A 27,865-nucleotide genomic window follows, 5' to 3' on the forward strand; every position below is an offset into this window, starting at 1 on the left:
CACAACTCTGTCCTTACCAGCATTGCTCTGGTCAAAATACTGATGAATAGTGGATTTAGCGGTTTTCAACTTTTTTGAAGGTCATGGATCATCTTGAAAATCTGTTGAAAACTCTGGACCCCTCTCCATAGGAAAACCGCTTACATACACAAAGTGTCTTATACAGTTTTAGGTAAATTACAGACTCCCTGAATCCAAGATTAAGAGCTAGTGACTTAGATAAAAACAGAAGGGACATTTAACAAATGTGTGGATGCCTTCCTCCTGAGGAGAATGATTACTAGGTTGTAGGACACAAAATGATCTCAATGGCCTGGAAGCTGAGCTAAAATCAAACAGGAATGGAGGGGAAAGCCCAGATATAAAAATATAGAGTACATGCTGTCCATACAAAAACCTTAGCTGGGTAAGGCTGGGAAGTAGGTAGGGTTAATCTGAAGTGGTATCTTGGGATCTCTCCTTTCAGTGCCCTTCCTGGCCATCTGGCATCTTAGTTTCTAAACACCCAGGATTCTCATGTACCTACTAGCTCAGTGACCCACTCAGCTCTGCATTCCCCAGGCAGAATTCATTGCTCAGGACTTACCTCTACCCTTGCTACCACTTTATTTACTTTTTTTTTTTTTTTTACAGATTTTCTTTATTTATTTAGGAGAATGTATGTGAGTGGGGAAGGAGGGGCAGAGGGAGAGAATCTTCAAGCAGACACCCTGCTGAGTGCAGAGCCTGGATGTGTGGCTCAATCTCAGGACCCTGGGCTCATGACCTGAGCTGAAATCAAGAGGTAGACACTCAACGGACTGGGCCTTCCAGGAACACTCCCAAACCAGCCCCCCCCCCCAACACACACATACCTGATTTTAAAAGGCAGCTGTTCTGTGACCTGTTTTTGTCTAGTGACCATGATCTTTTATCATCCAGTGATGTCATTTGGATTGATAGTGAGCTAGCTCTCTTTTGAGTATTTACCTTTGGAAAGGGGATTTTTTTTTAAATTTTATTTATTTATTTGACAGAAATCACAGGTAGACAGAGAGGCAGGCAGAGAGAGAGAGGGAAGCAGGCTCCCTGCTGAGCAGAGAGCCCGATGTGGGGCTCGATCCCAGGACCCTGGGGTCACGACCTGAGCCGAAGGCAGAGGCTTTAACCCACTGAGCCACCCAGGCGCCCCGGAAAGGGGATTCTTGAACACAGGGGATTCCTTAATCCGAAGAGTCTAAATGGTAGAATTTCAAGCACCAGAACAATCCTGAGGGGAGCTATTTCTGGAAAAAGGAAACTTCTCACATCAAACCATGTGGGTTAGCATCTACTCTACCTACTTATAAGGCCACATGGGGTGAGTGCATGTTTCATCTCGGTCTCCTCAGTCTTCTATTAGTATATCCATAATACACCATGTATTTGTTTTGTGATAAATCCTGAGACCCTATAAAATATGAAATCATAACAAAGTTTTCACTGAAGTTTACTTGGGCAGGAAAATGGGCTCATGTTAAAGAGCTTTCCAACAATGGAACCAAGCAAAGGTGGATCAGAAAATAAGAAATGGAATGGGTCATTACCCGCACATTCTGATTAAACTTCAAAATTACTCCAGCGTAATTCTCATTCAGAGTGTACTATCAGATTTATTTTGCCACAGAGAGCTAAAATTTAAGTGGGTAGTCCCAATCAAATCCCAAAGCAGCTGTAGGTTTCTTAACCATTCACTTCTTGCTACCCAAAAAGATCTCCAGGAACTTCCTTCATCTCTGTTTCTGCATTTAGCAACTAGGATATGCTAAAGTCAACAGAACAGCTTTTTGGCTGTAGGTCCTTATTCTCCTCAAATTCATCTGTTTATTCAGTCATCTGCTGGGTATGAACGGATTGAACAGCTTCTTTGAACCAGGTACCGTGGCCATGATATCATGATAAGAATGAGCTAGCTCTTGTCCCTGAGTTTTACAGCCTCACTAACTGTGACAATTTCTTGCATTTTATCAACAACAGCATGTTGAGAACAGGTAAGGAAGGCCAACATTTGTACTGCATGGGGGAGGGCCTCCACATTATAGGGGTCTATGAGGAGAAGGGACTAAACGTAGAGATTCTTGACCAATAGCTAAGAAATCATGTACGCTGATATCGCCAATGGCTTCAGAGCACCAGGTGACTTCTATCCCTAATACACACTGGGGGGTTAATATCTGAAGCTCTTACCCTGGCGTCTGGGTAACTTAGACTTGATGAGCTTTCAGTAAGAAAAGCTGGAAGAGCTAGGAGGGAGCTTTGGGAGAACGGCACTCGACCTTTTTCAACTGCGCACACCTGAGGGTCTTAACACACACAATGGCCTACCCCTGACTATGATTGGGTGCAGATGGGAAATAATGAGAGAGTTACCTTCTTGGGGAGATAGACAGGGGTAAATGTGGTTTTAAAAAGGTGGGTCATACTGCAGGGAGCACTGAGTGTGGAACATAAACAATGAATTTTAGAACACTGAAAGAACAAAATAAAAAAATTTAAATTAAAAAAAAAAGTTGGCTCATTCCTATGTATCCCCAACCATCCCCAGAGAGAAGACTCTGTGAGTGACAAGAGAAAATAATCTGCCTGAGATTATACCACATCCACTAGATCCCAGTGTAATGCTCTTCAACTGCAACAAATTAATTTCAAACAAATTCCATTCCATGGAATGGCCAAAGTTGTAGTAATAAAAGATTGTTGTGCAATGTCTATGTGTTGGAAAACAGGTTAGAGGGTCTCATGAAAGGTTCAAACCAATCAGTAGTCAATCATCTTGTCTTTGAAGCTTTGGTTTCAACAAGACAAAACAAAACAAAGACTTAGAGATGTTAAGGAAGGTTTCAGGAAAGTAACAACAAACCACCCAAGTAAAGACTAGCAGGTGGGGGAGGCCTGAGGTCCGGGTGGGCGGGGGGAGGTGCTACAACTACCAGGTTATTATCAAAATGCTACAGTACTTTCCATTTGGTCCAGTTTTTGACCAGAGGCAGGCAGAAAATGGACCAGGACCCAGGAAAGCTAGATTCCTCTGGCTCTGGGTATTTTCTCAACTGTAAAACGGAGATGGTTTTTGGCCTTCTTCAAGGCTGCAATGGAGAATGGATTATAAATATTTATAAACTATATAGTGTGACATAACTAAACTATTGTAGATAATTGGTTCAATACTGTTTTATTCTCTTGACCAGAGATTCTTAGTCTTTTGGGCAGTCACAGGTCCCTCTGAGAATCTGGTGAAAGCTACAGAAAGAAACCCTTTCCCAGAAAAGTGTGCATACAAATTTCTGTAATTTCAGGCAGTCAAGAGCTGTGACGCTGGGACCACAGAACCCAAAGTAAAGAGCCCCTCCACCGTATCACACCTGCCCGCAGACTGACCTGGGGGCTCGACAGTGTGACACGATAGGGAAACAGAAAGCAGCAGACACAGCCACGTCATGACCTCTCTATAGTTGATACAGTTAAGAAATGGAGAAATCAAAACACAGGGGTCATATGGTTAAACTGCTAAGTCAAAGATTAGGAAGCAAATGCAGATTTACCCTGAGTATCACAGAAACTCCCTCTAATTGTGGATTCCCTCAAACAGATACTCACACTTTTTTCCACTGTTCCTATTTACCTGCATCTTTCAACTTACATTCAGTTAAGCTTTACAACTGAAATTCTCATCTTTCTGGAGTTCATTTGGAAGCAACTGTAAAACCTGCTGACCTTGAATCAGCTTCATCTCTATTGGGTTTCCTATATGAACAGATAACAATCTGATCAGTATCCAGGGCCATTAACATCCTTATAATTATTAGTTTATATTTATAAAATTCCAGTAGCCTACAAATTAACTGAGGCTTGGTTACATCTGTGTCTTATTAAAGAACTAAGATCAGTTTTCTTTCATACCTACAAAGCCGATTACCTTAGACATAAAGTCTGTTTATAAAGAGTATATGCCTTCAGACCTAACAGGCCCAATTCAATTAAATACAACTTTACTCTCTCTTCACCGCTAAAAACCACTGGAAAGAAATGATTTCCTCTGTCATCAATTCTATCCCTGGCATTCAATAAACAAACATTTTGTTGCATAAGAAGATGCTTCCCTGATTAATATCTGTAGTGATCAGCACTCAAAATATTTAAGTATAGGTTTTACATTATCAATGACACCATTCATGTTTATAGAACTCATTTCAACTACTGGCCGTTAAGTCTCTGACCCACAATTAATGCAAGTTTGTGGGCTCACTGGGATTACTGATTTCAAGCAATATTTGCAGCATGAGATTCAAATTAAAAAAAATAATTTGAAGAGTCACTTGGAGTTCATTAGATTTTATGACTAGCAATCATTTACGCTGCTTCCCTAAGGTGAGATCAAAGTCACACTTATTTTCTTTTGGTCCATACTTAATTGGCAATTCAGAAGATTACTATTTTTAAAGATTTTAGCTGCAGCTCAAGCTTCACTAATTTTATTGACTTCAGAGCTAGCAAAAACTGAGAAATGTCTTTATGAAGGATTTTAAGGTTTACATGGGACGTCTAACTGACTTGAAAGGGAAACTGGGAGATTCTCTTAGCATTTTATTTTTTGTTTCTGGAATACAAATCAAAATATATTTTTGTTACATATCACGTTAGCAAGTTTGACATTTCTTCCCAATACAGGATAACTTAATACAGGTACTTTAAAACTTGTTTTAAAAGTACATTTTATTTTGAAGGGAACAAGCTCATTAAAAAGATACATGAGTACACCGGCTCTTATTTTGCATTATTTTAGTGTTTAGGAATTCTGAACTTGGATAGCATGCCCTCCAACTGAAAATCTGGTCCTTTAAAATACATACATATTCCGTAACAAAAATAAAACTAGAGCATACTGTTGAAAAAACAAATTTTTGGTATAGGCCTCTGAGTAAGCTTGAAAGAAAAGTCAGGATGTATTTCAACTGGACAGTGGAACATTCGAGAACCTACCTAGAAACATGTGACAGAACAAATGGCTTGGTGCTATCGGAGTTGTTCTGCCTCAGAGGGGGAGGGTGCTGAAGACTCACCACAGTCACAGAACCGACTAGCTCAAAATTAACCCGAATTCGGTACAGAATGTACAACAAGAGTAGAACGATCCCAACAGTTATTCAATGCTGGGCAAGCTAGCTGTAAGCTCAGAACAAAGACCTTGGCAGGAACAATATTCAACATGTTTATAAGACTTTGAAGACAAAAACACTTCATCATTCACGGACCATGGCTTGTGCACAAGGATATGAGTTTCCAGGACACCGGGACAACCACAAAACATACACAGGAATAATACATCCAAGCTGCTTAACCTTCCACCATTCTCTTGAGTATTAAACCCAGACCACCTTTGGCCACTTGCAGGGGTGTCTTTTCTTCTTTATTCTCAATGTAAATACTTGCTCCTTGGGACACCAGCAGTTTCGCTTCTTCCACTCTCTCCTCGTCACAGGCTAAGTGTCTGAAATTGAGGACCACAAAGACTGATTACTCCCTACTGATTCTAGGTAACCATGAGGAGTTCCTGAGAGGTGGTCTGAACGGCATATTACTAGGTGGTATAATATCAGAATATTTAACCAGGAAAGGAAGATCCATTTGCATGGGAAAGACTGTTGGTAAGCTAAAATTCCATGGAATGGCCTCATGGTATCAAATCATTTATCCTAATTCTGGACACATGACAGTTGAAAAAGGGATCAATGCCAGGCTAAGAATAGCATCCATATTTTAGGGAGATTAGAGTAGTGTGCCCCAAAGGCACTCAATACTTCAGGGCTATGATTTAGAAAAGCTCCAGCTCATAATCTGCTAATAGCAATTTGTGTGGTTGAAATTTTGAAAAAGCAGTTTAAAAGGTGTTATCTCATTTGATCCTTACAGCCACCTTGTAAGTTAACATGGTGGTAATCATCCTCAATTTACAGTTGAAATTGTGGCAGAGGTTGAAGTCCTTACCTATGTTGACAAGGCTGGGCGGTAACTGAAGGGGAAACCTTGTAGGCACTTAACGGTTTATTAGGCAGGGTAACAGGTGCTTTACCTGTCATGTTATTTAAGCGGCACAACAATCTAGTGAGGAAGGAATTACTATCCTCATATTACAGATGCGGAAATTAAGGCTTAGGAAGGTTAAGTTACTTCTCCAAGTTATTTAATATAAGTATTTAACATAGTTGATTAAATGGCTGAGTCTGAATAAAGAGCATCTAGCTCTCCCTAAATCCTAGGCTTTTCCCAGGACCCTGTCCTGCCTGACTCCTAGGTTTCTTCCTTGTTACAGAGAAAAGAGCTAGAATGTGCAAGTCTTTCTAAACAGAGTCACTCAGGACCAGAGAAAAGATTTTTAAAACAAAGAGTTAAGAAAATCATACTCACAAAAGACTGAATCTCATTTTAGACTAAAAAGGAGACTCAGAATTTCTGGTTCAAAAAAGTCACCACTCACTAAGGAAGAAAAGTAGCCACGTTCTGCCAAAAAAATTACCAAGGCAGAGGGTGGCCTCAGGTCATACGCATGAATCAATTCCAGATGGACCTGAGTTACATGAAGAACGGTAACTCTCAACCAAAACCAATGCAATTTTTTTAAAGCCTCATAAAATACAGGTAAATATTTAACTAATTTCAGGATGAGAAAGGGCTTTCCAGACATGAGGGAAGATTAACAGATCTGACTACTTAGAAGCTGAAAACTTCTGTTCTTTAAAAAAAAAAAATAATGAACATGAAAAGAGAAACTGGCAAAAGGAGTTACGACTAACATAGCAAGTTAATATTTCTAGTATATCAAGTTGAGGGCACTTAAAAAAAATCACAAGAAATAAATTAATTCCCCAAAAGCAGAGAAAGGGACACACGAAAGGTTTTAATTTGGAGAAGAAATCCAATTAGTTGGAGACATTAAAAGATGTTACACTTCGCTGATAATAAAAACACAAATGACAACTTTGAAACACCAGGTCTGATAGAACAGAAGGCTATTCTCAGTGTTGGTGAGGGGGTAATAGGCACTCTCAAACCTGCTGTTGGGAGGATACCATGACACAACTCCTCTGGAAGCAATCTGACAATACATAGCAACAATTTCAAAATGTGTGTATTTGTTGACTTGGCAGTCCTGCTTCTAGGAGTCTATACTAAGGTAATCGTCAACAATATGGCCATAGACTTTTGTATAAACTTGATCAATGTAGCATGATTTATATTTATGGAAAACTCAAAAAAGCTTAAACATACAGTCAAAGGAATGATTAAATTCGGGCACATCCATAAAATGGAACTGTATAGAGCCATTCAAAAATGTTTTAAAAACATTAAATAAAAAAATTTTAATGACATTGGAAAACGCCCACAATATACTGAGGTTAAAGGAACACGATGTAATTACACATAGTATGACCTCAATTTTGCAAAAAAAAATTCTTTTAAATATGCACATTTGCATACAAAGAATGGGAAGCAATATATGAAAAGTACATAGGTAATTTTAACTTTTATCCTTATACTTATGTGTGTTTCCAAATCTTTTGTCATACACATGTATTATGATTATAAGCAGAATAAAAAAAAGAAGCAATGTGTGAGAATTAGTGCAAGCAGGCTAATGTCAAGGAGAGCACAGATGACTGCTACTTGTCACTTACAGAGGAGTGTTACCCTCAGTGTCTTGGATATTTGTGGATGCTTTGTAGTACAGAAGGATATGAATCATCTTCAAGTTACCCTTGGCTGCCGCCCGGTGCATTGCTGTAGCCTCATAATGGTCCTTAGCATCTGGATTAGCCCCACCTTCCAGTAACATGACAGCGATCTGGAACCCCGGGGGAAAAAAACAATGCAGACATCTAGTTGTGCTCGAGTACAGGTTTGGAGCTCAAGAGGAGCAGCAAGGAATGGAGGCCTACCTCATGCCTGTTTTTGGAAGCTGCGTAATGTAGGGGTGTACAGCCATTTTGGTTGACAGCATTCACTTGAGCACCTTTACCCAGAAGGGCTTTTACGATCTCATCACGGCCGGCAGAAGCAGCAATATGAAGAGGGGACCAACCTGCCTATGAAAGAGGTAGGCAGTACGAAAACCAGGGGGGGAAAGGCACAGGGATTAATGCTGACATGTAGGTATGGTTTACAAACAGCTGTGTGTGAATGGTTAAAAAAAAAAAGTAACCTTCTTTTCCCCTCATTAAACACCACGAAAAATTTGGAGAGCAGATATATACAGAAGGGACACAAAACCACCCATAATCCTATAACACAGAAAGAATGATACAGGCGTAATTCTAATGTGTTTCCCAATTGGGATTATAGGATATAAAGTTCTGTGAGTTGTATTTCCCACAATGTCCACTTCTTGTCTTGTGAGAATTTTCTACGTCCTTCTTTGGATTCTTGACTTTATTAGTTGCATATCATTTTATTAGTACGGCTATTCCCACTATAGTCAACCAGGTCTACACTGAACCGTTTTTATTTCTTTGCTATTATAAGTATTCCTTCAGGGAGCATCCTTGAAAAGGAACTTGCCTACAAAACATTTCCATCCTTATTCTTCACCAAGTTTTATCTTAATATAACCAATACCATTACAATAAATCTCTGTATAACAACAACAAAAGGATATCCAGGCTCTGAGTATTCAGGCAATGCTCACACACACACAAAAGCTTTCCGACGTAATAAATAGGATCTGTAGTCTTATAGCCTTAATCCACACATTAACCTTAACTTATGGGGTATGAGTGGCAGAACTAACATTCTAAAATAATGCACCCATAGACTTGTGTGAGGTCACTGGGGCCCTGCTCTAACTAACCGCCTAGTCATAAAGGTTACAATTTTGTCTGTGAGCTTGATACTCAGTCCTCAGTAAACACCAGTCTGGAGTCTAAAGATAACCTGGCCTTTATCAACTCTGCCTAGGACTCACATCATCTTTATCGTTCACTGGCACTCCAAGTTGCAGCAAGAATTCTACAATTTCTGTATGTCCGGCTGAGCACGCCCAGTGCAATGCGGTTCTGCTGTCCTGCATGGGAAAGAGAGAAGCAAGATGATCGATATTTTTGAAGAGAAATATAAGAAGGAAGGCAAGAAAGCAGAAAAAGATTAACACTGGGGCCAGCAAGCCTATAATTTGGAAATAAGAAATGGAGAGCACAGGATCCTGGGGTAGGTAACTTTATACCATATTACTTACTGTCGTAAGAGAGAACAAGGTTTCAGTAACATGGGGGAGAATCCAATGATGAATGTTAATTCTGGGCTGAGCACAGCCTCGAAAGCAGTGGAGCACGAGACTGATTTCACCGCTTTGGCAGGAACAGAGCTCTGGCTATTTACTACGACATTATTTATGTACTGTTATGCCAGGCACTCTGCCGAGAGTTCTGCAGTCATCGTCTCATTTAATCTCCAGGATCCTGGACAGTGGACATTATCCCCATTTTCCAGATGAGGAAACTAAGACTCCTCAAGGTAGGCAACTTATCCAAGGTCACATAGCTAGTAAATGGTGAAGCTGGCCACAAACCCCTGTCTGATGCTGATATTTCTAGATGCTCCGGAAAGAATGAATGAATCTTATGGGAAAGAAATGTTAATAAAACTAGCTGAGGTTATCTATATATTTAAAAAGCATACCACACTCAAAATTAGACAGCAACATTACTTTTAAAAAAATAAGTCAGGAGTTAGTTGTGTTTCTCAAAGGGAATTTGTTTTTTTGCAGTGACAGCTGTACTTCTTAGCTCTATGGAAAAGAAAGTGGTATTTTCAATTTTATTACAAAAGAATTTCCAACACATAAAAATAGTGTAACAGAAACCCATATGCCTATTACCTAGATTTAATATTTTGCCATATTTGCCTTACTTTATTTCCTCAGGGATTTTTTTCCTAATGAGATAACTTAAAAACCAAATCCTAAATATCATGATTTTTCATCCCTAAATATTTCAGTATCTAAAGAATAAGGATGCTGTCCTACATAGATAGCCATGAGGCCATTATCACACCTATCAAAATTAATACTAACTCCTTTATAAAATCTAAAACTCAGTCGGTATTCAGATTTCCCCAGTTGTCCCCCAGGTGATTTTTAATAGCTGGCTTGTTTCAGTCAGGCTCCACACAAGGCCTGTAATTTGCATGTGAGCCTTGGTTCTTAAGTTTCCTGACCTGGAATAGGTTTCTTCTTTTTTATTCCATTGAGTCTGTGAAGAACAGATTACTAAATCTTAATTTGACATTATTAACTTAAATTTCAAGTGTTAAATATCAGACCATCACGAAGGTAAATTAGGTAAAGGTAAAGCCATTTTCAGGTTGAGCAACAAAGGGAAGTTCCAGAAGTCAGTCTCCTGATTTCTGCTCTTCCAAAAGACACAAAATGGAGATTTGTAGATCCCTGACACTGTACTGCTTAGTGCTTAGAATGGTACCTGTCATACAGAATGCAATCTATAAATATTTGTTGGCTTGCTGAGGTCACCGTGAATCTTTCTAGAAACTTGGGGTGAAAGCACGAGGGTCCTTTGAGCAGAAGAGCAGAAACACTTCCCAAAGTTCATTCACTTTTGGTCTGCCTCTGCCTAGGAATGCCCCTTCACTCCCCCAGGAGAATCCCACTCAACCTTCCAATATCTAACCAACCTTCCCTCCTTTGCAAAACCTTTTCAATTATCACAACATTCGCTCTTTTAAGGGAGATTAAGTCAGGTCCTGTCGTTCTGTGTTCTGAAAGCACCACGTAAACTGCTCTCCAGAGCAGTCACTACAATTTGTTACTGGACCTACGATTTGGGGTTAGTTACTAACGTCTGCTTCTTCCACTCGGCTGTATCCCCAGCTCCTAGTAAACTGCCTGACACAGAACTGGCATCTGGTTACACGCGTTTCATGGAATAAAACAACTAGTAAAAAGTAAAAAAACTCATTAAAAAAAAAAAAAAAGCTTTCCTCCACGGGCAGCTCAAAGATTTGGCAGCCAGAAGTGGCCATTTCTGAGAAACGCGGTAAAAGTTCTAGAAATATCCAAAATTCAGGGAGCTAAGCACCCGCCCTCTTCCCCAAAATATTTGAGGTTTGCGGGGCTCGCTCCTGCCGCCCCGATTCCGAGTCCTGGGGTGACCCCGTCTAAGGATGGGGCGGCGGAGGCGGGGATCTGGCCCTTATGGAATCGGCCTCCCTCGGGCTGGGCCAGGCAGCCACGTTGGGCCTCGTCAACGCCACCGCATGCGGAGAGGCCTCTGCGCTGCTTTACCTGGTCAGTCCTAGTAGCCAGGGATTTATCCGCCAGGATCCTTTCCTTCAACTCCTCCAGCTTTCCGCTGTAGGCCAGGTTGCAGACCATTAGGTTGGACACACACCCCTCCATGTCTCTTTCCCAGGATCTCCGTGAAGCGCGATCCACGACCGCCTCACGTCGCCAGCTACGACTGCCAATCAAAAGAGCCGGCAGAGTACCACCAATCACTGGTCTTCCTCGTTCCTTTGCTTCTTTCCCACCCCGGGGCGCCTCTGGGAGTTGCAGTTTGAGCGCAGTTTTGGGCGGGGAAGCGTCTTTGCCACTCTCACCGACTCAGTCCCCTAGCAGCGCGGAACTACAGGTCCCAGGGTCCTTTGCGGCCGCCGTAGTCAAGTGGCCGGTGGAATTGGCCCAGGATGACAGCTGGAGAATGGAGTCAGGTACGGGGAGCGGCTTCGTGTGGAACCGGGGTGGGTGGTCGCTATTGGGCCATTGAATCGGCCACAAGAAACGGGTGTGGGGTCCTGGCAAGAGAGTTATGGGAGCCTAAAGGTCCTGTCCCACGGGGGCCCTGACCTGCGGTGGCAGGCGGAAGGGACAACGGTAGGATCTGAGGACTGCCTCCTGGGCTCGTGTGGGTGGCTGTGGCTACCCTCCCCCTCCCTGCCGCCGCCAAAGAAGTGGAAAGAAGTAGGGGTTAATTCGTCCGACATCTCGTCAGAGTGGCATCAGGGCAGAATTCTGTCACAGCAGTGATAGTATATGACTCCTTAGTAAGGTGATGTGCCAGGGTGATGCCAAAGGCAGGGTGTGAGGCCATGGGAGCCACTTGATATCTAATTGACCTCGGTGAGTCCATGGCCTTGTGACATCACAACTTGATGAGAGTCATCTTGATACTGTGGTATGGTGTTGGCCCTTTAATGTCATGATAATAACGATGACATCGAGGCTTTGCTAGAAATATTAAGTTAATAGTGTTTCTATTTATGGAAATCCCAAATACTGTCATAAACAGAAGAGATGCAAGGCTTATTCTTTATAGGACATATCCAGGAGGGCCTTATGCCAAAACTAGGTAATGATAAGAATACACTCAAGAAAGAGACCGATTATGTTTATATTTATCCTGTTATGGTGTAGAACAGGGCTTGGCAAACTTTCTGTGAAGCGCAGATAGTAAATACTTTAAGCGTTGCAGTCCAAAAGGTGAAATTGTGGATAATTTGCATGCACTTATATAACAAGAGAGAAAACAAATTTCAGCAAATGTTTACTGATGAAATCCAAAATAAAACGATAGTTGGGTGGTTTTTTTTTGTTACACAAGACTACTAAGAGAAATAATGGAATTTTGGGGGGGGACTACATTTTGTTTAATTGGGGCTCACAGTCAGGGTTCCCCATCTTAACAATTACATCAAGTGTTCATCTGTTAATGCTGCTCTGTAATGGAATTTTCTTATTTCATCTTTGTAAATGTCTTTTCACAATGGTAGGTACTGCCATATACTTATATCAACCCACAAACATATTCTTGTTAATTTTTCTTTAATTTTGAAAAATTTCAGAATAGCTCTAGCTTTACAGAAAAGTCGCAAAGGTAGTACAAACTTTCTGTGTACCCTTCATCCAGTTTCCCCTACTGTTCTTTTCCTGTTTTTAACAGCTTTATTGAAATGTATTTTACATACCATAAAAGTAACTCAGTTCAAATGTATAATTAAATGATTTTTAGTAACTTTACTGAGTGGTGCAGCCATCCCCATAAACAGTTTTAGAACATTTTCATTCCCCCAATAAGATCCTTCATGCTTAATTATAATTAATCCTTATTCCCACTCCCATCCCCAGGTAACGACTAATCTACTTTCTGTCTTTATAAATTTGCCTATTCTTGACATTTCATCTAAATAAAATCTTACAATATGCGGTCTTTCGTGCCTGGCTTCTTTCACTTAGCGTGATATTTTTAAAGTTCATCCATATTGTAGCATGTATCCATACCTCATTAATTTTTTATTGCCAAATAATATTCTATTTTGTGGATATAACACACTTTTCTTGTCTACTCCCTAGCTAATAGGTTGTTTCCAGTTGTTGGCTATTACTAATTATTAGTTGCTAAGAACATGTGTGCACAAGATTTCCCGTGGACCTATGTTTTCATTTCTTATTGGTAGATACCTAAGGGTGGAATTACTGGAACATATGGCAAATTTATGTTTAACTTTTCAAGAAACTGCAAAACTGTTTTCCAAAGTGGTCATACTACTTGCTTTTCCCCAGCAATGTAGGAGGGTTTCTGTTTCCCCAAATCCTTGCCAACATTTGTTATTGTCTGTCTTTTTATCATGGCCATTCTAAATGAGTGTGAAATGGTAACTCATTGTGGTTGTAATTTGTATTTCCTTAACCAATGATGATGAGCATTGTCTTGTGCGCTTATTAGCTAGTTGTGTATCTTCTTTGGTGAAGTGTCTGTTCACATATTTTTCCCATTATTGAATTGAGTTATTATCTTTATCATCTTTTTATTGTTCCGTTGTAAGAATTGTTTTTACATTCTAGATACAAGTCCTTGCCAGATATATGATATGTGGGTATTTTCTATTAGACTGTTCCTTGCCTTTTCATTTTCTTGATGGTGTCTTTTGAAGTGCAAAGGTTTTGAATTTTGATGAGGTCAAATTCATAATTTTTTCTTTTGTGAATCACGCTTTTGGTGTTTTACATTTTTTAAAGTGTACAGTTTATTATTAATGTACTTTAGAGTTGTGTTACCATCAACACAATCTTATTTAAAAGATTTCCATCACCCCAGAAAGAAAACTCGTGCCCATTTTCAGTCACTCCCCATTGCAACTCCCAACCAATAATCTATTTTCCGTTTCTGTGGATTTTTGTTTTCTGAGTTTTCATACAAACAGAAAGACATGATATGTGATCTTTTGTGCCTGCCTTCTTTCACTTAGCATGTTTTTGACCTTTATCCAAATTTTACTATGTATCAATACTTTGTTTCTTTTTATAGCTGAATAATATTCTATTGTATGGCTATACAATATTTTGTTTTTCTGTTCATCAGTTAATGGGAATTTGAATGGTTTCCACCTTTTGGCTATTATGAATAATGCTCCTATAAACATTCGTGTGCAAGCTTCTGTGCAGACATGTGTTTTCATTTCTCTTGCTACATATATAGGAGTTGAATTGCTAGGCCACTGGGCAGCTCTGTTTAACTTTGTGAAGAACTGCCAAACTTTTCTACAATAGTTGCACCATTTTACAGTTCCACCAGCAATGTATGATGGTTTCAATTTCTCCATCTCTTTACCAGAACTTGTTAATGTCTGTCTCTTTTATTATAGCCATTCTAGAGGGTGTGAAGTGGTGTATCATTGTGGTTTTCTTGTTTTGACTTGTTAAGGGACATATATAAAGTATGTTGACGTTACTTTTGGTTCAAACAGTAGTCGTTGTTGAAATGACTTTCCTATAATGTAAGTTTCACAAAGAAATGCCGTTTTGCCTTGTTATTTTATTTTCTCTAAAGATTTTATTTATTTATTTGACAGAGAGATCCCAAGTAGGCAGAGAGGCAGGCAGAGAGAGGGGGGAAGCAGGCTTCCTGCTGAACAGAGAGCCTGATGCAGGGCTCGATCCCAGGACCCTGAGATCATGACCTGAGCCCAAGGTAGAGGCTTAACCCACTGAGCCACCCAGGTGCCCCTTGCCTTGTTATTTTAGATTGAATTAAGAAACATTATCAAGTCTGCAGTGAAAGCTCATTTCCAGAGCCATTCAGTGTTTGATAACAGTGGCTGAAGGCAGTTTGTCTGACAGTTTAAAAATGTAAAAATCATTCCTCTTTGTTTCCCAGATGAAAAACAGGAGTGGATTTAATTTGGCCTGCTAGATGCAGTTTGTTGATGGGAGTTGTAGAGTGAGTGTCGTATTCATAGTATCTGTTCAATAAATATCTTGTTGATTATAGAGATACAGCAGGCTGGTTTGTGGTATTCACATAGGATTGAATATATTAACAGTTTACCTTAATCATGCATCAAGTAATTCCATTTGATTGCTAAGAACAGCTGGAAAAACAACTCTGAGTAATCCTACTGAGTGACTTGTTTGGGTTATCTTCTTTTATAGATGGTGTCTTGTACTTCTATTTTGTTTTTATTTAATTAATTTTTATTTGTTTTGTTTTTTCTTTTGATACCACAAGGCAGTTAACTTTCAGTTCTGAGTCCTTTGAGGCTAAGGGTAGGGTAACTCTTGACTTTTTGAAGGTTGAAAGACAGATCTATAAGGGAAAAGGTTTCTTTGGTCTCTGGCCCCAAGTTATGGAGGAACAAGATGATGACTGTTTATCTATCAAGAGTCAAAGGAGGCCCCATTAGGGACTGACTCCCTTGCTGCACGTATGATTATTTCCTGTTGCCTTTTCTACATGGTCAGCTAGATTGTAGGTCTTAGAACAAGCCAGATTCACCTTCTATGCTTAATAAGGCTAAGAATAACTAACTTTTATGTGTCAGATACTGGTCTTATATCTGATTTAATCCTTCACAACAGCCCTAGGAAGTAGGAACTATTATTTCTCCAGTCCCCACTTATTTAAAAATGAGAATGCAGGTTCAGAGAATTGAGGTAATCTAACATGCCTAAGGCCACACAGTTTAGTAAAAGTTGGAGCTAAAATTGAAATCCAGGCCTAATGCCCCAGCACCTAACCCTACAACATAGTGCTCAATATTGCTGAAGATGAAATCATGTATAAATGAAAACCTCAGATAATGCAACACTAATTCCTATAGCTCTTTGGGCTGTTAAGGCTACCTCTGATGGAAAGAAAATGACATGTTTTTCATGCTCGAGAGCAGTGCTCTCATATGGAGCTATTTGTGATGATGGTAAAGTTCTGTATCTATGCTGTTCTAGTATGGTAGTGTTTACTTTAAAAATAAAACTGTCAGTTATTTTAACCAAAAATGGGTTTATTCAGGAATAGCAGAGAATCACAGTTTAGGACGTGCAAGCTACAGCAAAACCACAGGCAAATCTGGAGAACAAGGGAGAGGAATGTGGTTTCATCCAGGAAAGTGGGGGGGAAGTTGAGAGGAACTGTTATACACAAAAAAACCATTGGAGTTAACTGGGAGTTTGTACTGGCTTTTTACTGGTTGAGTTGTGACAGTCTCTCTTTGGCTGGGCCATTTGCACCCAAGGAGAAAATCTCTGTTCTTCCTGCTGGGATAGGAAAGTAAGGCTTCTTCCTGTTGGGAATACAAAATAGGTCTCTTCCTGTTGGGGATCTATGATTGACAGTAATAGGGTATGAAAGCTCCAGCTTCTGGCCTCTTGACTCCATTTTACTGATGTTTTCCTTTATTAATTTTCACAACAGCTGCTAGTCACATTGAGCACTTGAAATGTGTCTAGGAAGTAAATTTTAAATTTCAGTTAATTTTAATTATTTTAAATTTGAACAACTTCATGTGGCTAGTGGTTATCATTTTGGACAGGGCAGAGAGAGGCAATTTCCCCCCATGTGCCCTTTCCTAATTATCACTAAATATTTTACTCAAGACAAATTTTTTTTTTTCGTAGCACAACTGGAAACGAATGTATTCTATAGTGAAACAAACTTCGGGACACCTTACACAGGGTGAACGCAAATCAATGAACTGTTAACAGTCCCGGTAATAGGTTGTGGTTTATCCAGAATGCAACTCCTCCATCCCTACCACTTACTGGGTAACGTTTGAACAACTGGCCTGAAGGCACTTTGCCATTCATAATGCATTGCTTGAAAATGTAATTCCTTTATGTGGCTTATTGCAAACACTTCACAATTGCCAGTTGCCCGGTTTTAGAGGAGATGTTTAAATCTGTGGCTGTGATATTTTTTCAGCACATGGTTTTTTTTTTTTTTTTTAAAGATTTTATTTATTTATTTGACAGACAGAGATCACAAGTAGGCAGAGAGGCAGGCAGAGAGAGAGGAGGGGAAGCAGGCTCCCTGCTGAGCAGAGAGCCCGATGCGGGGCTCGATCCCAGGACCCTGAGATCATGACCTGAGCCGAAAGCAGAGGCTTTAACCCACTGAGCCACCCAGGCACCCCTTCAGCACATGTTTTGATGTTACAGAGAAATGTCTTTGGTATTGCATGTCACTGGCCTATGTACACCTTCCCCATTTAAAATCTATCCCTTCGTACAACCGACTATCATAATAAAATGTTTTATTTACTTATTCCTTGGGTTTTACCTTCCACATTCTTGTTTCTCAGTTATTTTATTATGGTTTCTTTTTTTAACTTTCTGAAAGTCAATAATAAAAAACATACACATTGCAGAAATAGTACAGAAAGACTCCGTATATTCTTCATCCAGTTTGTCCCAATCATTATATCTTTTTTTTAAAAGATTTTATTTATCTTTTTGACAGAGACAGAGAGATCACAAGCAGTCACAGAGGCAGGCAGAGAGAGAGGAGGAAACAGGCTCCCCGCTGAGCAGAGACCCTGATGTGGGGCTCGATCCCAGGACCCTTGGGATCATGCCCTGAGCCGAAAGCAGAGGCTTTAATCTACTGAGCCACCCAGGTGCCCCGTCCCAATCATTACATCTTATGTTATCATAATACAATATGAAAAGCAGGGAATTGATGCTGGAATGATGCGTGTGTACAGTTCTCTGTTACTTTATCACATGAGTAGATTTGTGTAACCATCACGGCAATCAAGATACAGAAATATTCCATCACTAGAAAGCTACCTTTTAAGGCCACACCTACCACTGACTCCCATCATCTATACCCCTGACAAATACTAATGTGTTCTCCTCTATAATTTTGTCATTTTGAGAATTTTATATTAATAGAATCATAAAGTATGTGATTTTTCCATTTTTTTACTTCATAATTTTACTTCAGAACCATCCAAGTTGATAAGTGTAACAATAGTTTCTTCTTTTTTATTGTTGAGAAATATTCCATGCCTTGGATATATTAAAATTAGGGTCAGGTTCACCCCTTCTTATATTGAGGGACATTTTGGTCATTTCCACTTTGGGGCTATTACAAATAAAACTGTTATGAACATTTGAGTATAGGATTTTGTGTAGACTTAGATTTTTATTTCTCTGATATAAACACCCAACAGGGCAATTGCTGGGTCATATGAAAAGTGTTGTTTAGTTTTTAAAGAAACCGACAATTTTTCCAGAGTGGCTATACCATTGTACATTTCTACAGGCAGTGTATGGGAGATCCAGCTTCTCCAGACATTTGCTGCTATTGAGAGTGTCATTGTTTTTAGTTGAGCTATTCTGATAGGTGCATAGTGACTGATAAATGTATTGTGATTTTATTTGCATTTCTCTAACGACTGATCATGGTCAAAATTTTTATGTGTTTATTTGCCATCCCTGTATCTTCTTCAGTAAAATGTTTCTTTATGTACTTGGCCCATTTTCTAATTGCATTATTTGGGTTTGTTTGCTTGTTTGTTTTAACTGTCAAGTTTTGGGAGTTCTTTATATAGTCTAGATACAAGTTCTTTGTCATATGTGTAATTTGCAAGTATTCTCTAGTAGACTATGGCTTATCTTTTCATCTCATGAATAGGATTTCTTACATAGTAAGAACATAATTCCGATGATATCCAATTCATTGATTTGCTTTTTTGTTTTTGGATTGTGCTTTTGTCATTCTCTCTAACACTTCTTCTTCAGGCCCTGGATCTCAAAGATTTTTCCTAGATTGTTTCCAAAAGTTTTCTAGTTACATTTTACATTTAAGTCCATGATCCATTTTCAGGTAATTTTTGTATATAGTGTGAGGTTTGAGTTGAGATTAATTTTTTAAACTACGGATACCCAATTGTTTCAGCTTCATTGAATTGCTTGTGTACTGTGGTAAAAAAAATGAGTATACTGAATTTGTATAAGCCTATTTCTGGGTTTTCTGTTCTGACTCATGTGTCTGTCTATGTGTCTGTCACTCTGCCACACCCCAGGGTCTTATTTACTGTAGCTCTATAATAAGTTTAAAAATTGGGTCAAGTGATTCCTCCTACTTTATTATTTTTTAATATTGTTTCTTTTTTCCCTTTTCCTATATGTTTTAGAATAATCTTACCTATATCTAAAAAAATTGCCAGAATGTTGATAGGCATTATGTTAGACCTGTATATCAATTTGGGGAGAACAGATATCTTTACTAAGTTGAGTGTTTTCAATCCGTGAATGGGGAGTGTCTCTCCATTTATTTAGATTTTCTTTTATTTCTTTTCTTGGCATTGTGTCATTTTCAGCATACAGGTTTTGTATGTATTTTTCGAGAATTATAAATATTTCATTTATTTGAGTGACCCTTCATGATATTGTATTTTTAATTTTGGTTTCCATGTGTTCATTGCTAAATAGTAATGCAGATGATTTTTTATGATAATCTTGCAGCCTGCAATGTTGCTGAATTTGCTAAGTTGTAAGAGGTTGTTTTGTGGTTTTTTGTTTGTTTGTTTTGGTTGATAGCTTCAGTTTTCTTCGTAGACTGCCTTGTCAGCTGCAAATAGGGACAATGATATTTCTTCCATTTTACTCAATATGCATTTTATTTTTTTTCCTTCCCTTATTGTTCTGTCTAGGACTTTCAGTATTTTGAATAGCAGTGGTGAGAGCTGAACCCTTGCTTTGTTCCCAATCTTAGGGAACAAGCAGTCAGTCTTTTAGCATTAAGTATGATGTTAGCTGTAGGTCTGTCTTCCTTTCCTTTTCTGCCCTTCTTTCTTTCTTTTCTTGTCTTTTCTTTTTTTTCTTTCCTTTCTTCTTTTGAAAGTTGAGGTAAATGGCTACTGGGTGGCTCAGTGAGTAAAGCGTCTAACTCTTGATTTTGGCTCAGGTCATGATCTCATGGATCCTGGGATCAAGCCCTGTATCTGGCTCTGTGCTCAGTGGGGAGTCTACTTGAGATTCTCTCCCTCTGCCCTTTCCCCACTCACTCTCTCTTGTTCTCAAATAAATAAATCTTTAAAAAAGTAAAGTTGAGGCAGTTCCCTTTCAATTTCCAGTTTTCTGAGTATTTTTATCATGAATGAGTGTTGAATTTTGTTAAATAGCTTTTTCTGTATCAATTGATATTAGACCATATTAGTTTTCTCATTTTGTCATAATATGGTGGATTACACTGATTGATTCTCAAATACTGAACCAGCCTTGCATCCCTCGAATAAACCCACTTGGTCATGTAGTGTATAAATTTCTTTATATATTGAAGAATTCCATTTGCTAATATTTTGTTAAGGATTTTTGTGTCTGTATTCATGAATGATATTGGCTTGTTATCTGATTTTTTGTACAGTCTGTCTGATCTTAGTTTAAGGAAGTATTGGCCTTATAAGAGTTGGGAAATATTCATTCTTCTATTTTCTGGAAAAGATTGCATAATATCACTATTAATTCTCCTTCAAGTGGTTGGAAGAATTCTCCAGTGTGACCATCTGGGCATGGAGATTCAATTTCCTGTATTAGTCATAGGGCTACTCACATTATCTTCTTCATGTTGAGTGAGTATATGTTTACAGTTTTCAAGGAAGTGGTCCAGTCTATCTAAATTGTAACATTTATATGCGTACATTTGTTTGTAGTATTCCCTTATTATCTTTTTGGAGTTTGTGGAGTCTCTAGTGATATCCCCTATCTCATTCTGGTATTAATTTATATCTTCTTTCTTTTTTCAGTTTGTCACTCTTGCTAGAGAGTTATTGATTTTATTGACCTTTTCAAAGAATCAGCTCTTTATTTCATTGATTTTTATTTTTCAATCTTGTTGATTTCTGGACTTACCTATTATTTCCTTCTTTTTGCTTCCTTTGGTTTTACTTTGCTCTTTAAGGGAAAAAAACTTCCCTTAAAAATGGGAAGTTAGATTTTTTAATTTGAGAGTTTTCCTCCTTTTTAAGGTACATACTTAGTGCTATAAATTTCCCGCTCAGCAGTGGTCTAGCTGTATGTCACATATATTTTATTGCTGTAAATAATACATAATATGAGATCCACTGTCAATACATTTTTAAGTGTACATTACAGTATTAACTATAGGCATGAAGTTGTCTGGCAGATTTCTAGAACTTTCTCATCTTGGTATGGCTGAAACTCTATACCCATTGAACAGTAACACCCTAATTCCCCCTCTGCCCAGCCCCTGGAAACCTCTGTTGTTCTAATTTCTGTTTCTTTGAGTTTGAATACTTCAGATACCTCATGTAAGCAGAACGAGGCAGTATTTGCTGTTCTGTGATTAGCTCATTTCACTCAGCATAATGTCTTCAAGGTTCATTCATGTCGTAGCATGTGACAGGATTTCTATTTATATGGCAGACTAATATTCTAATGTATGTATATACCACATTTAATTTATCCATTCATCTATCGATGGACATTTAGATTATTTCTACCTCTTGGCTATTGTAGATAATGCTGCAAATAACATGGCAGTGCAAATATCTTTTCCAGGTCCTGATCTTTGTTCTTTTGATAAATACCCAGAAATGGGATTGCTGGATCATATGGTAGTTTCATTTTTAATTTTTTGAGGAACTGCCATAGTGTTTTACATAGCAGCTCTTCCATTTTTTCATTCCCACCAACAGTGTACAAGGCTTCCAGTTTCTCCATACGCTCACCAACACTTGTTCTTTCTTCTCTTTTTTAAAGTAATGGCCATCCTAATAATTGTGGTTGTGGTTTGATTGTGGTTGATTGATTGTGGTTTTGATTATCATTTCCCTAACAATTAGTGATGTTGAGCATCTTTTCATATACCCGTTGGCTATTTGTATATCTTCTTTGGAAAAAATGTCTCTCCAAATCCTTTGCTCAGTTTTAAGTAAATTTATTTATTTATTTATTTATTATTTAAAAAATTTTTTTTTGCTATTGAGTTATAGGGGTTCCTTACATATTTTGGATATTAACACCTTATCAGATATATGGTTTAAAAGTATTTTCTTCTATTCTATAGGTTGTCTTTTCATTCTGTTGGTTGTTAACTTTGCTGAACAGAAGCTTTTTAGTTTGATGTAGTCCCACCTGTATGTTTATGCTTTGGTTGCCTGTGCTTTTAGTGTCATATTTAAGAAGTCATTGCCAAGATCAATGTCATGAAGATTTTGCCCTGTTTTTTTAAGGCATTTTATAGTTTTAGAGCTTATGTTGAAACCTTTAATTTTGAGCTGATTTTTGCATATGATGTACAATAAGGCCCCATTTCTCTTTTGCATGTGGATGTCCTTTCCCCAACACTATTTGTTGAAAAGACTATCCTTTCTTTATTGTGTACTCTTGGCACCCTTGTCAAAGATAATTTGACCATATGTGTATGAGTTTATTTCTGGGCACTGTATTCTATTCCATTGGCCCATGTGTATATCTTTATGCCAGTGCCATACTGTTTTGAATGCTATAACCTTGTAATATATCTTGAAATTAGGAAATGTGTGGCCTCTAGCTTTGTTTTTCTTTCTCAGAATTCTTTTGGCTATTTGAGATCCTTTGTGGTTTCATATGAATTTTAGGATAATTTTTTTGTTTGTTTCTATAAAAATGCCACCAGGATTTTGAAAGGGATCACATTCAGTGTGTAGATTGATTTGGATAGTGTGGATGTTTTCACAGTATTGTCTTCCAATCCGTGAACATGGGATGTCTCGCAATTTATTTGTGCCTTTGAATTCCTTTCAGGAATGCTTTGTATAATTTATAGTATACAAGTCGTTCACCTCCTTAGTTAAACTTATTTGTAACTTTTATTATTTTCATTCTATTTTAATGGAATCATTTTCTAAATAATTTTTTCAGATAGTTCATTGCTATTAGATGGAAATATGACTGATTTTTTAAAAATATTTTATTTATTTATTTGACAGACAGAGATCACAAGTAGGCAGAGAGACAGGCAGAGAGAGAGGAAGGGAAGCAGGCTCCCAACCAAGCAGAGAGCCCGATGCGGAGCTCAATCCCAGGACCCTGGGATCATGACCTGAGCCAAAGGCAGAGGCTTTAACCCACTGAGCTACCCAGGTGCCCCTGACTGATTTTGTTGTTTGTTGATTTTGTATCCTATAAAAATATTTAGAGTACATGCTAAATTCAATTACTCTAACAATTTTTGTGAAGTCTTTAGGGTTTTTACATATAAGGTTATGTCATGTACAAAAAATCTAATTTTCTTTCTTTCTGATTTAAATGTTATTTATTTATTTTGCCTAATTGCTCTGGCTAGGACTTTTAGTACTCGACTGGATAGAAATGGTGACACTGGGTATCCTTGTCTCATTCCTAATCTTAGAAAAAAGCTTTCAGTTTTTCACCATTGAGTATGATGTTATCTGTGGACTTTTTATACATGACCTTTATTATTTTGAGGTAATTTACTTTTATTCGTAGTTTGTTGAATTTAGAATACTCAACTTTTCCACATGAAAAGGTGTTGAATTTTGTCAGATGCCTAATCTGAATCTGTTGAGATGATCATATGATTCCTCCCCCCATTCTGTTAATGTGGTATATCACATTGATTGATTTGCATATGTTGGGTCATCCTAACATCCCAGGGAGAAATCCAACTTAGCTGTGGTGTATAATATTTAAAAACATGTTATTGAATTTGGCTTGCTCATATTTTGAAGATTTTTGCATCTATATTCATCAGAGAAATTGGTCTGCAATTTTCATTTCCTCTAGTGTCCTTTTCTTGTTTTGGTATCAGGGTAGGGCTGGCCTCACAAAATGAGTTTGGAAGTGTTCCCTCCTTTTCAGTTTTTTGGAAGAGTTTAAGAAAAATTGGCTTCAGAACTTATTTTTTTAAAAAGAATAAAGGTTTTTAACTTAAATATTGAATTTAAAGTTAATTCTTTCAGGGCACCTGGTGGCTCAATTGGTTAAGCATCTGACTCTTGATTTTGGCTCAGGTCATGATCTCACAGTCATGAGATCAAGCACCTCATCAGGCTCTGTGCTGAGCACAAAGTCTGTGTAAGAATCTTTCCCTTTCCCTCTGCCCGTCACACCCTGCTTGCACACTCTCTCTTTAAATAAATAGATAGATAAATAAAATTAAACTCAATGAAGTTAATACTTTAAAAGATGTTAATTCTTCTTTTAATGTTTGATAGAATTCACCAGTGAATCCATCTGGGCCTAGGTTTTTATTTGTTTGGATTTTTTTGATGACTGAATCAATCTCCTTACTAGCTATACTTGTGTTCAGATTTTCTGTTTCTTCACAATTTAGTATTTATAAATTGTATACATTTAGGAATTTAACCATTTCTTTTTGTTTGTCCAATTTGTTGGCATATAATTGTTCATAGTAGTTTCTGATAATCCTTTTAATTTCTGTGTCATTGGTTATGATATTTCCTCTTTCATATCTGATTTTATTAATCTGGGTATTTTATTTTCTTAGCTAATGTAGCTAAAGGTTGTCAATTTTGTCGACATTTTTTTAAAAACCACCTATTAGTAATTGATAAACCTCTAGCCAGACTCATCAAAAAAGTGTGTGGGGGGGGGAGGACTCAAATAAACAAAATCACAAACAAAAGAGAAGAAATAGCAACCAACACCACAGAAACACAGACAATTGTAAGAGAATATTATGAAAAACTATATGCCAACAAATTAGATAACCCAGAAGAAATGGATAAATTCCTAGAAACATATAACCTAGCAAAACTGAAGCAGGAAGAAATAGAAAATTTAGTAATTACCAGCAAGGAGATTGAATCAGTAATCAGAAAACTCCCAACAAACAAAAGTCCAGGACCAAACAGCTTCACAGGTAAATTCTACCAGACATTTAAAGATTGAATACCCATATTTCTCAAACTGTAAAATATAGAAGAAAAAAAAGCTCCAAATTTATTCTATGAAGTCAGTATTACCCTGATACCAAAACCAGATAAAGATACCACAAAAAAAATGAGAACTACAGGCCAGTATTTCTGATGAACATAGATGCAAAAATCCTCAACAAGATACTAATAAGCTGAATCCAATAATACATTAAAAAATCATTTACCATGAGCAAGTGGGATTTATTTCTGGGATGCAAGAGTGGCATAAATCAATCAATGTGATGCATCACTTCAGTAAAAGAAAGGATAAAAACCATATATCATTTCAATAGATGCAGAAAAAACTTTTGACAAAGTACAACATCTATTCATGATAAAAATGAAAACAACCTTGGAAAAGAAAAGGACAACTGGAGGCATCACAATTCTGGACTTCGGGTTATATTACAAAGCTGTAGTGATCAAGACAGTATGGTACTGATACAAATATAGACACATAGATCAACGCAAAGAATAGAAAACCCAGAAATAAGCACATAATTATATGATCAATTAATCTTTGACAAAGCAGGAAAGAATATCCAATGGGAAAAAGACAGTCTCTTCAATAAATGGTATTGGGAAAACTGGTGTGCTACATCCAAAAGAATGAAATTAGATCACTTTCTTACACCATACATAAAAATAAACTCAAAAATGTATTAAAGACCTAAATATAAGACCTGAAACCATAGAAGTTTTAGAGAGCACAGGCAGTAACGTCTCTGACATTGGCCATAGCAACATTTTTCTAGATTTATCTACTGCAACAAGGGAAATAAAATAAACTATTGGGAATACATCAAAATAAAAAGCTTCTGCACAGTGAAGGAAACAGTCAACAAAACTAAAAACCTATTGAATGGGAGAAGATATTTTCAAATGACATCTCTGATAATGGGTTAGTATCTAAAATATATAAAGAACTTATAAAACTCAATGCCTAAAACATGAATAATGTAATTAAAAATGGACAGAAGACATGAACAGATATTTCTCTAAAGAAGAGACGTCCAGAAGACCAACAGATGCATAGAAAGATGTTTAGCATCACTCATCATCAAGGAAATGCAAATCAAAACTGTAGTGAGATATCTGTCAGAATGGTTAAAATAAAAAACAAGAAATAACAAGTGTTGGTGAGGGTGTGGAGAAAAAGGAAAATTCAAGCACCATTGGTGGGAATGAAAAGTGGTGCAGCCACTGTTGAAAATGGTATGTAGTTTCCTCAAAAAGTTAAAAACAGAGGGTTGCCTGGGTGGCTCAATTGGTTAAATGTCTGACTTTTTAGTTTCAGCTCAGATCATGATCTCAGGTTGTGAGATCAAGCTCTGTATCAGGCTCTGCACTCAGCGTGGAGTCTGCTTGAGATTTTCTCCCTCTCCCTCCCTCTCCTTCCCTAGCACCCCTACCCCTACTCTCCCACTCTCTCTATAAAATAAATAAATTTAAAAAATCTTTTTTAAATGTCAAAACTAGAACTACCCGATGTAGTAACTGCACTACTGTGTATTTACCCCCCAAATACAAAAACACTAATTCAAAAGAATACATGCACCTTTATGTTTATAGTAACATTATTTACAATAGCCATGATATGGAGACAGCCCAAGGGTCCATCAATAGATGGATGGATAAAGAAATTGTACATATATGTGTGTGTATATGTATATGTACATACATATATATGTATTTACATGTATATATAATACATTTATACATTATATATAATGGAATATTATTCAGCTATGAAAAAGAAATCTTGCCATTTGCAACATCTGGATGGAGCTAGAGTATAGTATAATGGTAAGCAAAATAAGTCAGAGAAAGACAAATACCATATAATCTCACTCATATCTGGAATTTAAGAAACAAAACAAATGAGCAATGGGAAAAAATGGGGAGAGACAAACTAAGAAACAGACTCTTAACTATAGAGAACAAACTGATAGTTACCAGAAGGGAGGTGGGTAGAGGGATTTTAAGGAATTGTGTTGAATATGTAGGTTGTTTCAGGTAATAGGGCTATCTTAACAATATTAAGTCTTTCAACCCATGAACACAGATGTCTTTCAATTTGTTTGTGTCATCTTTAATTTCTTTCAATAATGTCTTGTAGTTTCCCACTGGTATACTTCTATATACTAAATAAAATTAGACTCTCAAGTAAAAATTCTTTGTTAAACCTTGCTTTTCCAGTAGTTTCAGAGTATGAATGGTACCCTATCCATGGTTCCCACAAATTATTTGCTGCTTGGCACAATTGCCACCCATACCAGAGGCTCTGCTTATTCAGACATTAAAGCATCAGCAAGCTCCTTTATGGTACAGGGTCTGCCTGCCATTTTTCTTTTTATTCACTATCATTACATTTCCCTTAAAACTAGTCTTGTTTAGTGACTCTAAACTTGAGACCCTGGCAGGACTGCTTAAGGATGGCAATAAAGGAAGGCAGAACCAGGCTTTGGGTGGAGAGAGACTTCAAAGTAAACCCAGCCCTGAGCCCTGGCTCCTCAGTGAAGCCTTCTCTGATTATATGATCCCAGGCCCATCTCCTTTTTCTGACCTCCTGATAACACTTGTGTCTGTTATACAACCAGCATTCATCTGATCTTACCAACTAAAGTAGCACCTCAGTTACCTCACTCTTTCTGGAGAAAAG

General features: G+C 37.8%; 2 protein-coding genes across 4 annotated transcripts in view; one reads left to right on the forward strand and one right to left on the reverse strand.

Moving 5' to 3' along the window:
• Positions 1-1,765: 1,765 nt before the first annotated feature.
• On the reverse strand, positions 1,766-11,431 carry PSMD10 (proteasome 26S subunit, non-ATPase 10). 2 transcript variants are annotated; one of them, XM_045995438.1, is made up of 5 exons: positions 11,309-11,431; positions 8,975-9,073; positions 7,953-8,099; positions 7,692-7,858; positions 1,766-5,506 (listed from the first exon to the last, which is right to left on the reverse strand). In XM_045995438.1, the coding sequence occupies exons 1-5, from the start codon at positions 11,420-11,422 to the stop codon at positions 5,353-5,355; spliced, it is 681 nt and encodes a 226-aa protein (XP_045851394.1). In that variant the 5' UTR covers positions 11,423-11,431; the 3' UTR covers positions 1,766-5,352. The 2 variants fall into 2 exon arrangements, with proteins under 2 accessions (XP_045851394.1, XP_045851395.1); XM_045995439.1 differs by having other exon boundaries at positions 5,370-5,506; positions 7,771-7,858.
• The window catches only part of ATG4A (autophagy related 4A cysteine peptidase), a 52,039-nt gene continuing 35,594 nt past the window's right edge, over positions 11,421-27,865 (forward strand). For both annotated transcript variants that reach the window (XM_045995435.1, XM_045995436.1), the window contains exon 1: positions 11,421-11,733. In XM_045995435.1, the coding sequence (XP_045851391.1) occupies positions 11,421-11,733 (313 nt within the window). The remainder of the gene's footprint in view (positions 11,734-27,865) is intronic.

This window comes from Meles meles, chromosome X (assembly GCF_922984935.1).
Source record: "Meles meles chromosome X, mMelMel3.1 paternal haplotype, whole genome shotgun sequence".
In the NCBI taxonomy this organism is placed as follows: Eukaryota; Metazoa; Chordata; class Mammalia; order Carnivora; family Mustelidae; genus Meles; species Meles meles.